General features: G+C 43.6%; 1 protein-coding gene across 6 annotated transcripts in view; it reads right to left on the bottom strand.

The window, feature by feature from the left end:
* Positions 1-12,337, bottom strand: part of LOC125429801 (testis-expressed protein 47-like) — a 55,771-nt gene extending 43,434 nt beyond the window's left edge. For 2 of the 6 annotated variants that reach the window (XM_048491282.1, XM_048491283.1), the window contains exons 1-4: positions 11,017-12,334; positions 6,802-6,874; positions 5,568-5,674; positions 2,965-3,026 (exon numbers count right to left, since the gene is read on the bottom strand). In XM_048491282.1, coding sequence (XP_048347239.1) covers positions 2,965-3,026; positions 5,568-5,674; positions 6,802-6,874; positions 11,017-11,169 — 395 coding nt within the window. In that variant the 5' untranslated portion in view covers positions 11,170-12,334. Of the gene's footprint in view, positions 1-2,964; positions 3,027-5,567; positions 5,675-6,801; positions 6,875-10,399; positions 10,448-11,016 lie in introns of all 6 variants that reach the window. The other 4 variants (XM_048491284.1, XM_048491278.1, XM_048491279.1 and 1 more) reach the window with 4 other exon arrangements.
* Between the last annotated feature and the right edge of the window lie 3,922 nt (positions 12,338-16,259).

The raw sequence follows: 16,259 nt of genomic DNA, 5'->3' as shown, positions 1-16,259 counted from the left end.
AGGACCTGCTCCCACAGCACAGTGACAATCTGTCCAGGCAAACATTCAAAGAATCATAGAGACCCTCATAATTGATGTTATAGGTAATTTAGTGCTAAGTGTACAGCAAAGATGAATGAATGTGCCCTTTTTCAGCCTGGTGGCATCTAATATGGAAAACTAGGTTTGATTCCTTACTCCTCCACATGGTGGTGGACCTTTATCTGATGAGACTGGCGTTTGTTTTCCCCTCTACCTACACATGAAGCTGAGTTGGTGACCTTGAACTAGTTCTCTTTGGAACTCTCTCAGCCCACATCTACTTTACAAGGTGTCTGTTGTGGAGAAAGGAAGGGAAAGGAGTTGCAAGCTGTCAGTAGCCTTCTTTCCCACTCTCCCCACTTCCCCTTCCTCTCCCTCTTTCCTGCACTTGGCAGGGTGCTTGGGTGGGAGCAGACAAGTGGGGGCATCAAACTCACTCTGCAGATTACAGCCCAGCCTCTACAGCAAAAGTTAAGAAGCCAGGCTCCACCCTTTTATATTAAGAGCTATTCCACAATTACAAACAAGATTTTAGGAATAGAAAGAACAATTTTGGATTTCATACATTTGCCTACAGGAGTCTCAAACAGCTAACAAACACCCCCCTTTCCTCTCCCCTTGTGGGGCCGAGACCAAAGTGGGGCATCAAACTCACTCTGCAGATTACAGCCCAGCCCACAGCAAGAAACTTAAGAAGCCAAGACTCCATCCCCCCACCCCAATATTAAGGCTATTCTACAATTGCGACATAAGGGAAATTTTAGGAATGAGAAGGGGAGCAAATTTTGGATTGCCACACATGAGCACTATAAGGAGTCTCCAAACAGCTAACCTTAAACACCCCCCTCCTTGCTCTCCCACAACCCAAGCACCTTGTGGGGCAGAGAAAGTCAGGGGCATCAAACTCACTCTGCAGATTACAGCCCAGCCCCACCAGCTTAAAAGTTAAGAGAGCCAGTGGCTCCATCCCCCCCTCTAATAATAAGGCTATTCACAAAAGCAAACAAAAATTTAGGAATATAGAAAGAACAGTTTGGATTCATGCATTGCCTATAAGGAGTCTCCAAACTGACTAAGCAAACACCCCCTCCCTTTCCTCTCCCCACAGCAAGCACCTTGGCCAGGGGCAGAGAAAGTGAGACATCAAAAAACTCACTCTGCACAGATTACAGCCCAGCCCATGGACAGCAAGAAGTTAAGAGCTGAGCTCCATCCCCAACCCTAATATTAAGGCTAATTCACAATTGCAAGCAAATTTTTTTGGGAATAGAAGAACAGTTTGGATTCATACACATTGCCTATAGGGTCTCCAAACAGCTTCAAACTCCCCCTCCCTTTCCCTCTCTCCCACAGCAAACACCTTTACTGTGGGCAGAGAAAGTCAGAATCAAAACTCAGCTCTGCAGATTACATCTCCAGCCCACAGCAAAAGTTAGAAGCCAGGCTACCCCATTACACACCCCAATCCAAGGCCATTTCACAATTGCAAACAAGATTTTTATGGATAGAAGTGCAGTTTGGTTTGCACATTACCTTTAAGGGAGTCTCCAAACCTTGTGTGGTGGTTCTAGCCATGGCCCTCCCTTCCTCTCCCACAGCCTTGAAGCACCTTGTGGGGCAGGAGTTGCACCTTCCCTAGCCAAGCCTATGGACTTCTTCTGTGCTTTGGCTGGCCCTGGAAGATCTGGGGGAGAGGCTTGAGAGCAACATCAAGGACTTACTGGAGAATAAGGCCTGCACTCTAGTGAGAGGGAGGGGCCGGGCTCTCAGTCCCTCCTCCTGGAGGCACAATGAGTATTTCTCCCACGCCTCCTGGACACTCAGGGCCACAGTGCTTGAGGAGTGAAGGGCTATGTCAAACTTCCTTAATTTTTCCCACAGCTAGCCTTCCTGAATGCCCGGTCTGCGTGAGGGATGTTTAGCACCCCGTGACTGCAATGCAGGATGCATCCAGGGGGACAAGGAGTGCCCACTTGTCCCTAGAGCAGAATCCTTCCAGTGCCCGTTCCTTTCATTTAGTCCATAAAAATATTAGTTGTGTCTTCCCCTTCACAGTCCTGTAACTCGTACAATCAAGTTGCAGAGTTGTCCTGTCAAATAGGTTAATCAGAATTATGTAACTGTCCTCTGCTTTACGGAGTCCTTTTTCCAACTTCTTGGGGTTCTGAAGACCAGAAAATAATCAAGGACTCAGAGAGAACAAAACTGCATAGTCCTGGAGCAGCTAGAATTGTAACCTGTACAGTGTTTTGCTGTACAGTTTGAGAATCAGATTTAAGGAAGAAAAAAGAGGCTATTTATAATTTAAATGGGATCCTACAGCCACCTACACTACCTGTACAAACTGAGAAGTGTTGATAAGCAATAGGAAAACAGGGCTGCCTGCCTGCCTGCTTCCTTGTTTCTATGGCTGACTAGCAGTTTTTTGTCTTCTGGAAGTCTTTGGAAAATGGAGGGAAAGACATCTAAGCAAAATTAATGAAATAAACTGAGGTCAGAAAGGCTTGCAATTGCCAGTGATGACCTGCAAGAGAGGCCGAATGATGTTGCTGCTAATGGACACTTATCCAGCTATTTGCTCATCAGTGAATAGACAAAACAAGCTTGATTTTGAAAGTTAACTGTTGCAACTCTGACCATTTTTGAGACAACTGTCTTCTCCAGGTGGGCCTGGATGTAAGTCCAGGGTCTAAAGAGATTATTGAAACTTTCCTGGTTATGTTAACAGCATTATAGATAGGACAACTCAACCCTGCTCGAACAAGGGCGATGTAAGGTGAGAGTTACTGCTTTAGTTTACTTCTGATCATAAATGGTGCTGACAAGAAATTCTAACAAACAATCCTGGCTCCTGCAAAATACCCGTAATATGTGAACTGAAAACTCTGCCTTGAAAATCAGCACCATGCTTGAAGGGGTTATGCAATTCCAAGGCCTGCTCACCTCTGCTGCTGCTCTATGTCCCTTAGATCCCTCAGGACAGAGTAGAGCACATCACTGGATGACTGAAAGAAAATCAACAAATCCAGATGAAAAACAAATTGGCACTTTCAAAGGTAATAAAACAGAGGAGCTCAACAGTAGAAGTGTTTGGGCCCCCAGCATGGATTTAGAGATAGTGCTAGATTATACAAATACATTATGGCAGGGGGTGGGGGCAGTGGTGGGAGAGAGAGAGAGAGAGAGAGAGAGCGCAACTGGAACTGTGTGGAGGCCCAAGACACAGTGATCTGCTGCTGCTCTTAGCCACCTGCACATCCTAGTCAACTGAACATTCATGAAATAAAGGTAAAGGGGCTGTTAGCTTCTCACTGGATAGAAGTTCACCTCAAGCAGTTTTTCTAAAAGGACTGTGTGGCCCTCATGCTTCATTCAACATCAGCCACTTTGCTGCATATGATGAGGGAGAATCAGGAAGGTGCTATGCATTGACGTGTTGCCTCAGAAGCCACCTCTCTTGTACCTGGAGTCCAGTCTTTTCAGTTGGGGTGGAAAGACTGAAATGGGGGTTGTCAATGCCAGGTAGCCTGGAGGGGAAAATTCCCTGTCCCTTTAATAGAGACTTAATGTGTGGAAATAAGTCGATGAAGCTTTTCATAAAATGGAAATGAGTAACATCACCTGTTATTTACAACAGATGACACTTGATATTAGAGGTATCAGGTTAAAAGTTAGCCAGCCTAAGCAGAATGTGGGAATAAGATTTGTCAGTGAAAGAACAGGGAGCTTTCATTCCCATTTCATTTCAGAATTGTTGATCTGCAATTGTACTGAAATACTCACTACAGCACAAGGCTTCAAAGACTTTTATTACCATGGTTACAGCCAGAAAGAGGCTGGCTTTACAACAGTCAAAAATGTGTGATAATGTACAAGTTGCAGATAGTGGAAAGAGATTGCCTCACCCATGGGAAGCCATGGAATTCTGAAACCAAAAAATGGGGCAGGCGCTGAAAAAGGAACCCTAAAATACGAAAGTTTTGCCAGTGGAATCCATTGTTTCTGAAAAACCATTAAAAATGTTCTCACCCTGCTTCACAAACACAGAACAGCAACATTTTCCAATTGGGATAAAGTCTGCGTGTGAAAAGGATCTTAGTAAAGAGGGAAGTTACCAGTGCCACCTATGAAGATTCACACATTCACTTTCTCACTCAAATTTACATGTTGAATGCATTTAACACAGTCTGCACTTAATACTCTTTCCCCTATAATACATGTTCTTATTAGTTGACACCTAGTGGCTAAAAGGCATGATGCTTTTCTTTGGATATCTAGGCACGCTTCAGAGGAAGAGAGGCCTTGTGATTTCCTGAGATGGATGCCTGGCTGAGACTTACACTCTTGCTTTGCTGTTGGTCTGGCCTCCCAATATTACCCCCATCTCCAGCTTACTTCATGAAAAACTGTCTTTTCCTACATAAACCATGGGCACACAGCCATGCCTAAATGTTAAGAAGAAAAGGAGGTAAGGCTATCGAGATGGGGGCTTTGTCTTGGGAGTAAGAGATTAAGCTTTGGAGGCTTTCAAAATGTAGAGATAAACTAGAAAAGTGGAAATTGAGATCGTGACCGGGTTTTTTGAGAAATGCAGGTCTTACAAGCTGCAAAACTTACATAAGTACCAGCCAACTGATAAAGAAAAAATCTATGAAAAAGTTCGGCTGGCCAAGGGTGTTGGTTGTGTTTTTTCCTTCCACATTTTGGTCCAGTTACTTGAAAAGCAAGGAGAAAGAGCATTTTTCTCAGTCATAGTTTTAGGTCCTCTCCAGCTTTTGCTCTGGACCCCACCCTAAAATGTGACTACAAACCTTTGTCCCCAATCCTGAACTGGGCTCTACCCATAGACTATCAGGTGTTATGGTTGCCAGATCTGGGTTGGGAAATTCCTGGATATTTGAGAGGTGAAATCTGAGGAAGATAGGGATTGGGCAGAGGAGGGACTTCAGCAGGGAATAATGCCTCAGCCATTTTCTCCAGGGGAAATTATCTTTGTGCCTGAAGATCCATTGAAATCCCAGATCCTGCAGGTTGGCAGTCCTACCAGACCTGTTTATTTTAGGTGTTGGCATGTGAGGTGTTGGCATGTGAGGAAAGAAGATTGTTATTCTTGGATCAATGTTGTTGAGTTTGAGCTGATACACCTTGCCTTTTGGGGATAGTGAAAGAGTGAAAGAGTGAAAGCAAACTCCGGAAGGCCATTATCATAAAGAGCTGAAATTTCAACAGGGGGAAAGAAAAATGTCAGAATCACTCGTCAACTTCAGCAGCCTCCCATGAGAGCTCTGAGACTGCAAAAATCTTGTACTGTTTACCATTGTTACCCCAGATGGGCATCAGGCAGCTCACCCAGTGGTGGGATCCAAAAATTTTAATCAGGTTCCGATGGTGGTGGTGGGATTCAAACAGTGGCGCCGCCGCACACACGCACCTCCAGTTCCTATTGGCAGGGAGGTTGCTTTAGTAACCCCTTCTCGGCACTCAGAAAAATTAGTAGCCACTTCTAGAGAAGTGGTGAGAACTGGTTGGATACCACCTCTGCTCACCTCCAATATGTGGACAATGTATGCAGGATAGATCAGCAACAGGCCTGTGACCCCATCATCCTGGTGGTAATAGCGTTGTAGACTCACAAACAACTGTTCCCAGTGTTCTGAGGAGAAATGAGGCAGGCATAAATTTATCCTGATAGTACACACCAACTGCCACATGGTGGGTGCAACCTGGAGCAATGAAAAGGAATATCCCTCTAAGTCTTCTTTTGGTGGAAATGCTGCTTAAGGGGGAAAGAGGCAATGAACTTTGCACAGCAGGGTGATAGGATTGGATAAAATTCTCCCATCTACAACACTACCTCTTTTGCTCTCCTACTCTGGTGGCAAATATTTTTTTTAAAGGCTTATTACTGCAAACTTGACTAGAAGGAAAGCAAAGAAAACAGCAGAAGCAGCATGGCAGAGAATGTAACATTTGTGTTATTTTGATTTCTCCTTCCCATGTGCTCTGGAAATTGACTACCAACTTAAGAATACAACAGCTTCCCTTTTTTGTCCATCCAGCCCAGTATCCATAAATGACCAAACAGATGTGTCTGAAGGCCTGCAAGCTGGCCATGGAAACCAAGCTCTTCCTGTCATGTTGCCCATCTTGACACTGTTATTCCCAAAGTTACTACCTCTGAGAGTGGAAGTTCTACTAGGTGCCATCTGGAAGAGGGGGCATTCCTGAGTGGGGACCCATTGAGTTCCCACCAAGGAACTCCTTATAACAGCACTACAGGGACATAATTCTGGTCAGAACCACTGAGGCATGGGGGGAGGGGCAAATAATGCCTCCTGGCACCATTTCAGGTTGGAAAACCAACTGTGTGGAAAAGCAGAAGCCTCCCCCCTCCCAGTTGTGGAGGTCCCAACCAGAACTGTGCCTGCGTGGTGCTGTTAAAAGGAGTTCATTAGTGGGAGCGCAACAAACTTGGTAGCACCTGAACTTGGAAATAGTATCTTGTCTGGTCCTGAGTCATCATGGCAAATAGCCTTTGGTAGACTTCCCTTCCCTGAGTTAATCTAATTTTAATGCCCCCTGAGGTAGTGGCCATCTGTACATCCTGTGCTGGTGCATTACACAAGATGGTTAGGTGCTGGGAGACCCAAATATATGTTTGTATCCATCACTGACGTCTGCCAAATTGTAACTTGTTGGTCCAGTCAGCTTAGTTTGACTGTGTGTCTTTTAGAACAGTTCTTCTTGATGGAACTAGAAGTACGATTTTTTCCCCCTTACCAGCTAAATCCCTTTTATCTGCCAGGTGTGGGGAGATCTTAGCCAGGAAAATCATCCTGTGAAGAAGAGATTTCTAAAAAAAAGAGGAAGCATTCAGTTATTACTGTTCCCTGGCAGCAACTTATCAAATAAGGCACTATGAGTAGTCTACAGCTTCTGTACAAGAGAAAGTGGCATTAATGTGGCATAATGTGGCACACAATGTTATCATTCATTGGGTTGGATCTAGACTGAATTTTCCATCATCAGACTGGAATCCTCCTGCTTTCCACCTTCCACTGTGGCCCATTAATCTCCACCAATGACTGTTCCTTGAGGATTTAGAGGACTAACATGTGGGAAAGTCAGCAGATTGCTATTTTAGTCTGGATTCAAATCATTGGGTATTATTATTTTTAAAAAATAGTGCATACTCTGGTATTAAAATTGGTGTATCTTGATAGTGAAGCCTTTTGTCTGCTTCAGTAGTGACTGTTCTTTTTCCTGTCATGTTTTCTTGCCAGACCAACATTCAAATAGCCAGCAGATTGCTTTTTCATATTTGAAATATTACTTGCTCTGAACAAAAGTTCCCCTGACAAATTGCTTTCTAGATCCTTTTTCTACCCTCTGATATCAATGGCTCATTCTTCTCTGCTACTGCCTGAGTTTCAACCAGGTACTTCCTTCTGAGGTAATTCTGTATCATTGCATGAACTAGCTTATCCTATTGTTTTTCAGCCACACAAAGTACTTAATTAAACATAGAACTGCCTTGGTGTCATTTATCTTGGTGCCCGAGGTCGCAGGCTATGACATTCCTTTTTCCTTGTATGATTTTATTCTAACACAAAAAGCCTGTCCTGCTGTGATCAGAATCAGCTTGGCCAGGAGAAAAATGCTTCAAGCACCTGAGCAAGGCATGAGAAGGAGGCAGGGTTAGCTTCCCTCTGCTACAAGTTCCAGTTTTATTTTAAAATAGGTGCCAATCGCCTGCATCGTAGGGAGCCAAGGAAAGGAAGAAAAAAGTCCCAGGCCAAGCCTCCTCACATCTGGTCTTCAAGCTAGAATTTCAGTTATCTATAAAAGTAGGACAGTTTCTCCTATGTCCCTGAAATATGGTAGGGTAGATGCCTGGAATGCAGGGTGTAATTTCCTAATGATCTTGGTTGCAAGAGAAAAGATTACAGGTATGTCTTTTTCATTTCAAACCAATAAAACCCTAACATGATTCAATTCTAAATAAGTGATAGTATCCAAATGGGTATATTAACGTTTTTGTGGGGTGGGAATGAACCAAATATTCAGGCCCTCAGAATCAGATGCTTTCGTGCCTGTTACCACAGGTTCTTTGTGTGTGTGGTATGCAAGAAGTCTGGTTACTTTGTAGAACTGGAAGATGTGAGCTTGAGTATGCTGGACAGTCCTTTAGTTTTCTGGTTTTAAACACATGAGCCATGCCTATGTATGTCTGCTCAGAAATAAATCCCTCTGAATACATAAGGGATTACATGAGGTGACTTAGGACTGAAAGTAGCAGCCACAGCCTTGTCTTGTAGACAGTACAATCCTATGGAGAGTTATTCTAAGACTACCGGAATCAGCGGGCTTAGACTTGAGTGATTTGACAAAGGATTGCACTGAGAGACACAAAAACGCTATTAATGACAACAGGTTTCAGTGCACCTAACACTTTATTAGGATCCGGTTGAAAATCTCCTTAAAACTGGTAAAGAATTTGCCATTTCTGCCAGCCTAATAGCTTCAGAGTGGGTGCAACTATCTGTTAGTTCTATAATGTTCAAGTTTATTTTCAGACTATTGATCCTTTAGGTGTTTCTGGCTTCCTTGAAAAAAAACAGGAGAGACTTGTTCTCTTTGCATGATTACTAATCATATCGAGTCACATAACACCTGGGGCTTTGTTTTCTGTATTATTGTAAAATATTTCTATGTTATGATAAAATATGCATTATGCTGAGAAGGGAAACTTGTAGCTGGATGCCGAGCAGGTTTACTGGGAAGTAATCCCCTCTAAGGTGTTTTCCTTACAAGGACGAGGATCAGTTCCATACAGCACAAAAAAAGACCTCTGGGGGACATCTTAAAAAAAGGCAACTGCCTTGGTGTCATGCCTCCGCACACCCAAAATAAGACCTCCTGGTGAGGTCTTAAAGAGAGGTGGTTTCTGGTGTGCTTTTCAGACAGCAAAGGCATCTGAAGGGAAAATACATCCCACTTACACCCCACATTTTGTGTGCAGCTGAAGGGATTCTCCCTGCTGCCCTTTGCTGAAGGTTGCTTCAGGACATTTGCTCTGTGGGCTCCAACCCGGGGTGCCTTTCCAACTCCAAAAGTACATAGTTATACACAGTGGTCCTGCTGATTCCAGTAATATATAGTTTGGGGGTAAATGGCTACTGCAGAAGACCAATAAAGAAAAAATTGCACCAAGGGGCAACTGATAAAATCTAGATCTTCCTGTTCACATAGATGTCACCCAGCTTTGCTGTTATCCTTCCCCCCACCCCAAAAAAAGAAGAAGCAAGAAACCAAGTTTGGAAAAGATCACAAGAAATCTGGTGAAGCACCACATTACTGTGGGAATGCATGAAAAAACATCCTGTTTCCCAAGAGCATCCAGACTGAGGAGCAAACAATTTATGTTTAAATCAAGTTTAGCTCCTCAGTAAGCAAGCAGCAGATTGCAGACTTAAAACTGCTCGTTTCCCAAATTATTCCTGGTGTGAAGTATCTGTGCATATTTACCTAGCTGATTTTACGTGATAGCAAACTGATTGCAGCTGTTCTTCTCAATTTGAATGTGTCTTTGAGAAAGCCGATGAGTCTAATCTTTCTTTGATTGTTTAAAAGATGCACCAGCACTGCACTAGTGGAGGCAAAATTGTCCCTTTGCTTTGGGCAGCTGGCTCTGTGATATACGTGAACAGTCTGGAATGGAATTGCTTGCTTCTTTAATCAGAAAGTGCTCTAGCACCTAGTAGGCTAATTTTAAAGACAGCCTTAGTGTTCAGCCATAACCTATTGTACGTTTGCAAACATTGATATGAAATCAAGAAGTTAAATTTGTCAATGAGTGGTTTGGTTCTTAGCAAGATAAAAACGCTACACGTCAGCCTGCCTGTAGCCATCTTGAAGACATACTTTCCAGTATTTGAAAACAGATGAAGTTGCATAACAGCACCTGTTTTAAGTGAAGAGCTCAATTTGGACATTATATAAAATCACACTTTCATTACATTAACTATGCTTAGTGTGGTTGTCTGAACATATGTCACTGACCTACTATGGTTAAAGTCCTTCATCTAGGATTTAAAAACATGGTCTGACATTGGTTATTAGCCACTGTTAGCCGTAACTATGGCTTCATGTGGCACATGGGCATGAACATCTGGGGTTCAGTGTGGCTTATGCTACTGCTCCGCCAATCATGTACTATGCAGCTACAGAATAAAGGTGATAAAGCCAGCATATGTTGAGACAAACCAGGATTAGGGTGTCTGGAAGCCAAATCCTGGTTTCACAATCTGTTTTGTGTTCCAAACAACATGTCTTATGTGGTAGTGAGCAAGTTACTAACATGAATGAACTGACAAACCTCAAACGATGTGTGGGCTGACGTACCCAACTGCTAAAATTTGGAAACCTGCAATATTGATATAAAATTGAATTACCTGTAAAAAAAAATGTAGAAAATGCAAATTCTGTATATTTTTTCAGTGCTACACTACAATTCTACCAGCTAGTCGATATTCTAAGCTACCCATGTACACATAAACAAACTGGGATTAGGTATATCCTAGTATCTAGCACACCACCTGAGAAAACAGGTATTGTAAGTTAAGCTGTTTACATGTTTATCTGTTACAGGGGCAAACTGCTTCCCCGAAAATAGAGCTGTAGAACAACCAATGACAGTTGTCCAGGTTGCATTTTCATTAGAATATAGAAAGCTGCTATATATGAGCCATTTTATATTTTAAAAACCCTGTAAATATAAATCCCAATTGCCCAGTTTTCACAGAAAATGAGGCTGACACACACAGACCTGTTAATGGCATTTGACACAAATGTTTGTGTCTTCACCCATTTCACACACCTTTGTTGCTGTGTACTACATTCATTCATTCAGGCCCAGTCAACTCTCTGTCTCTCTTCTAGCCAAAGTCGAAAATCAAGCAGAGGCACACAAACTCTCTTTCCTAAGATACTCACTGGTTCCTGTGTTTTACTGGGCACCCTCTCATGGAGTAGTTGACTGAGTAAGCTTTTCCTTTCCTCAGATGGTGAAGTTTCTGTTGCCTCCCAAAGCTCTATGTCTTGCTCATAATTTTTCATTGCTGAAGTGCTTACATTAAACCCCAGCATTGCAACCAGGTCTCTGTGAATCTGACCTGGAGAGACGGAGCTTGTGATACAATGAATAAATCAGATGAGATAGCCAGATCCACTTACATTGTATACTGGCCATAAGAGAGAGTTCTGGGCAAGCAAAATAGCTTTATTGATGTAAACAAAAAATGGTTGACAGTGTCATGGAAGCAGGGTCAAACACGCTCCTTTGGCACTTAAAGGCATATTGTCCTCTGGTATTTACCATGGGCAGATTACCTGGATGAGGCAGCTGTTGTCAGGGCAACATTTGACATCTACTGATAACATTCCTGCTGGGGCCTTACAAAGGCAATTCAACATGCCTGTGCAGGCATCAGCTGCAGATTCAAAAGCTTGTTTGTTACCGGAGGGTTCATGTTACTTTTTCCTATAGGTGTATTAATAGTTGAATGGAGGGGAAATATTTGTGCCAGGAGTCTCTCCTGGTCTACAGTTATGAGGCAGGTGTGAGTATTACTACATATATATTAAAAATGGTAAACAGGGCTTTCACAGTTCATCTGAGAACTGGTTATAGATGCTGGACATTCAGAGAGTCAGATTTCAGTGCCGTCACTGGCAACATTCATACACATACTTTGGTGCTGAAGAGGCCTTAATTCAGGTGCTTAAGTGCCCTCCTGACATGCTCCCCCCACCCCAGCTGGGAATTACAGATACTGTTGTTTAGCACTGGCAAGCTGGTTTCTGTTTTAGCACTGGGAAGCTGCATTCCTGCTGGGTGACCTTGGGGTAGTCACAGTTCTCTGAGGACTCTCTCAGCCCCACCTACCTCACCAGGTGTTTGTTGTGGGGAGAGAAAGGGAAAGGAGATTCTGTCTTCTTTCAACAAGCCCCAGATAGCATCTTGGCCCACCACACGCACGTTTTAGGAGATATGAGCAATTAATATTCTTTCTCCCAGTGTTGCACATGCAGTCATATACACAAATGGATAGAAGAAAATGAGCTCTTTTGAGGCTGCCCACAGACTATTGCTTGGGTGGAAACTTCAGATGTCTGAACCCAAACCACTCTAAACCCTTGCGTGTACTTAATTTAAAAGCCTGGTGAGGCTCACCTGGGTTTTGGAAATGCTGCATGTCAGAGGGTGAGAGTTAGCAGTTTCTGAAAATATTCAATACAGTTTTTTGCCCATGGACTGCGGCATGTTGCATCTGCTAAGGTTTCTACAATTTGGTTCATATGTACAGACAGCAGAGAAGAAGTGGAAGGCGTTGCAAAGGGAATCCTGATCACCACTATCTATGAGATCTAACTATCTGGGACCCATAACTGTTATTAAAAAGGAAGCCGGCCACTGGTGAAGATGGGAGTAGGTCAAAGTCCTACCTGAAAGGCTAGTGTAGGGCTAGGGATAAGTGATTGGGAGATATGGTGGTAGGAGATGTTATAATAAGGGAAAGAGGCAGAGGTGAGATCTGGTCATGCTCAGTCTTCTTTCAAGCTTTTGTCCCATCCTGAGACACATTGGGGGTGGAGTTAAGGTATTAATCCCTTTTCCATTGTTGATGCTGCACAATGCAGGTTCGTAAATAACAAGACCGCAACAATGCAAAGCTATTTTGCAGCATAAGATGGTATGGGTGACTGGGACCTGGGTGAAAAAAGGCAAAACAGCCACCTTGAAAGACCTTACTCCAGCCACACACTGGATCTGATCTGTGCCATGGGTGTGGATTTAGACTTGATACCTATGGTTATAATGCCATGGTCAGACCATTTTGCCCTTAGGGCCAGTTTTAGCCTCCCCGCTCACTTCTACGTAGATACAAAGATTTATGTTCACCCGTGGAGAATTATGGATCCAGTAGGCTTCCAGAATGTTCTGCACCAACTCCCTGGATATGCTGATGGACTTGCCATCTATTTAAAGATGGCATTGCCATCTATTTAAAGCCATTGAGAAAATCACCCTCTGACATTGTTTGCCCACATTTCAGATTGGCCCCCTAGTGTACCATGGGGCTAAGGGAGAAGAAACAGGAGCTACAACGAGCATGGCAGCAGGCTCATGACAAAGCTACATGAGCATCTTATATGGAGCTTATGAGATCCTATGAGGTGGCAGTGAAGGCTGCTAAGATTATTACATGGTCTCCATTGTGTCCATGAGCTCTCACCTAGCTCAACTGTTTATTCAGTCTCTTACCCATGTTACAGAGGATCATCAAAATGTTAATTATTTCAATTATTGGCTGTGAGGCGCTTGTGAGTTTTTTCACAGACAAAATCTTGTTGCTCTATTTATGACTTCTCTGGCAGGTGTGATATAGTTAAGCGAACTAGAGGCTCCTTGGTTGTTTTTGGTTATGAGATCATTTCAGACAACCCTCCTAGATCAATGTAAACATAGACACATTGGGGGTGGAGTTAAGGTATTAATCCCTTTTCCATTGTTGATGCTGCACAATGCAGGTTCGTAAATAACAAGACCGCAACAATGCAAAGCTATTTTGCAGCATAAGATGGTATGGGCTATGAAATCAACCACTTGTCTCCTTGATCCATGCCTGATCTTGTTGGTCAAGACCAGTGAAGAGGGAGTACGAGCTTTCCTTGAAGGCATTATCAATCTGTCCCTGACTTCAGGGGTCTTTCTGGAAATGTTGAAGGAGGCAGTGGTGAAGCCACTCTTGAAAAAAACTGTCACTGGGTCCTCTTGATCCTAACTACCATCCCATATTGAATTTATTATTTCTGGGAAAGTTGGCTGAAGGCTTTCCTGGATGACACACTGGCCTTCAGCATCCATTTCATTCCAGCTTCTGGCCTGGCCATGGGACTGAGACTATGCAGGTCATCCTTACAGATGACCTTCACAGATAGCTGGATTGAGGCAGGTCTGTGCTGCTGCTGTTGCTTGACCTCTCAAGAGTGTTTAACATGGTCGACCGTGAGTTGTTTACTCACTGCCTTGCTGGTGTTGAACTGCATGGAACAGGTCTTCTTTGGCTGATCTCATTTCTCTAAGGCTAGGGACAAAGCACTTGGGGAGAAGATCTCAACACCCTTTGGTGTATGGAGTCCCACAAGGGGCAATCCTCTCCCCAATGCTCTTTAATATTTATTTGTGGCCCCTTGCCCAGCTAGTCAGAGTTTCATGCTGGGTTGACATTATGCAGATGACACTGCACTGTAACTGTTAATTGCCAGATACCATCCCTGAAAATATGGCTATGTGCTTGGAGGCTGTGGTGAAATTGTCACGGCAGAGCCATTTGAAACTGAACTCATCAAAGATGGAGGTGTTGTGGCTGGGCTGAGGGAGGGGCCTTGGATAGGAAGTTTAGCTCTGAATGGGGTTCCCTCTTTCCTCTCTGAATGGGGTTCAGCTAAAACTAGCATTCTCTGGCAAGAGTCTAGGAATGATCCTTGGAGCCCTACAACACACACGCTGTCAGGTGTGCATTTTTTCAGCTTCACCAGGCCCTGGTCTCCTTCCTGAATATCTGTTTTAAAAATAATAACAAAACAGTAACAGCAATAATAATAACCTCAAATTTAGGTCTGAAGCTGGCCAGGAACTGCAGCTTTTACTAACAGACACGTATGCAAATGATTGCTCCTCTTGACAGAGATTTAATATCCCTCCCTCTAGCTACTTGCCCTGGCTGGTGACAAATTGTTCTCTGCCTAAAAGTGAGATCTGGAGCTTGCAGATGCTAACATTAGACTGGCTCCATTCTTATTCTATTCTCCTGGTGGAGACAGGAAGCGACTCCACAAAAATTACAATGTAAACTTAAGCAGAGTTATAGTGGCATTAGAAAGTATAACTTATTAGGAAAGCCCTATTTTAAAATATTTTCATCTGCCTCTCCATTTAGATTTCACAGTGGCTGGCTTGTGGCACAGAAGCAACAGCACAGAGGGGCCTAAAATCCAGCTTTGTGCCAACCACAATAACTCACCCCATTGCTACAAATATAAGCAGTGAATTTTGTTTAAAAAAATTGTATGTGAGGAGGCTAGACTTTCACAATCTCAAAGTCACTGGGAGCTTAGGTACATGATGCAGAAGTTTAGCAGAGGGAACCCAGGAGGTGTTCCAGGCAGCCGTGAATCTACCTTCCCTCACCCCCACCTTTTCCCCAGCACAGACCTTCCTGTCTTCTTTATGTCTCTTCAGCTGCAACTCATACACTGAAATCCTCTCTTCGAAAGTGAAGTCATCTGTCTCGTACGTAAAGATGCAGATTTGATTTGCCTGGGAGGACTCCATTGCTTGCTCCACTCCTGCCGCAGTTGCTAGGCAATGGCTTAACAAAAGAGCCCCCAGGGAGACAGAGACTTTTCATTCCAACCCTCCGCCCCACTCAACTGCAGCAATACAGAGGAAATGGCCATGGGTTAGGCTAGCTCAGATTAATAACCCCAGTCCAAAAACTTGTAGGGAACTTTCCCTGGGAAGCTGGTGCTCAGCCGGACCCCCTTCTATTGAGAGTCTTTGCGGCTACATGGAGGCACATCAGAAAGATCAAGACAATGACAGCACAGCCAGGAACACACACCTTGTTATGTACGTCTGCACAGAAGCTTTCTGCATTGCCATAGAATTACAATGAGCAAATGTAGCACTTAGTTTAAAAGCTAAATGTAGCACTTAGTTAAAAAAAAACTCACATAAGTACAATACACTAAATGGTGCAGGGTGCATGGCCTACATAGGACATCACGACGGCATCTGGGGACATGCTGTTTCCTCCTGTTGACTCAGCTCTCTCTCCTCTAACTCCTCTTTTTGCCGCCTACGATCTGGCATCTACCTCTGTTCTCCAATTAAACTGCCCTCATCCCAATTATTTTCCTCAATGCCAAAATCCAAATCTGATCTGTCCTTCTTCTAGCCTCGAGCTCCTGATCACTCATTCTTGCTTGATTCCCTTCAGACTTCAGGTGTTCATAATTCTATCCTCAGTCAGTTCTCTTCCTATCTAATTTATGACAGGGTGAAGTGCTTCCCTTGGATTCCCCACACTCTAGAGGTCTCTCAAGGATCTCTTTACAGTCCTCTATTATTCCCACTCTGCCGTGGAAACTTGCTGGGTGACCCGAGTTTA

This window comes from Sphaerodactylus townsendi, linkage group LG03, assembly GCF_021028975.2.
Source record: "Sphaerodactylus townsendi isolate TG3544 linkage group LG03, MPM_Stown_v2.3, whole genome shotgun sequence".
In the NCBI taxonomy this organism is placed as follows: Eukaryota; Metazoa; Chordata; class Lepidosauria; order Squamata; family Sphaerodactylidae; genus Sphaerodactylus; species Sphaerodactylus townsendi.
The sequence above is the reverse complement of the archived record's forward strand: the minus strand, read 5'-3'. Positions and strand labels throughout refer to the sequence as shown.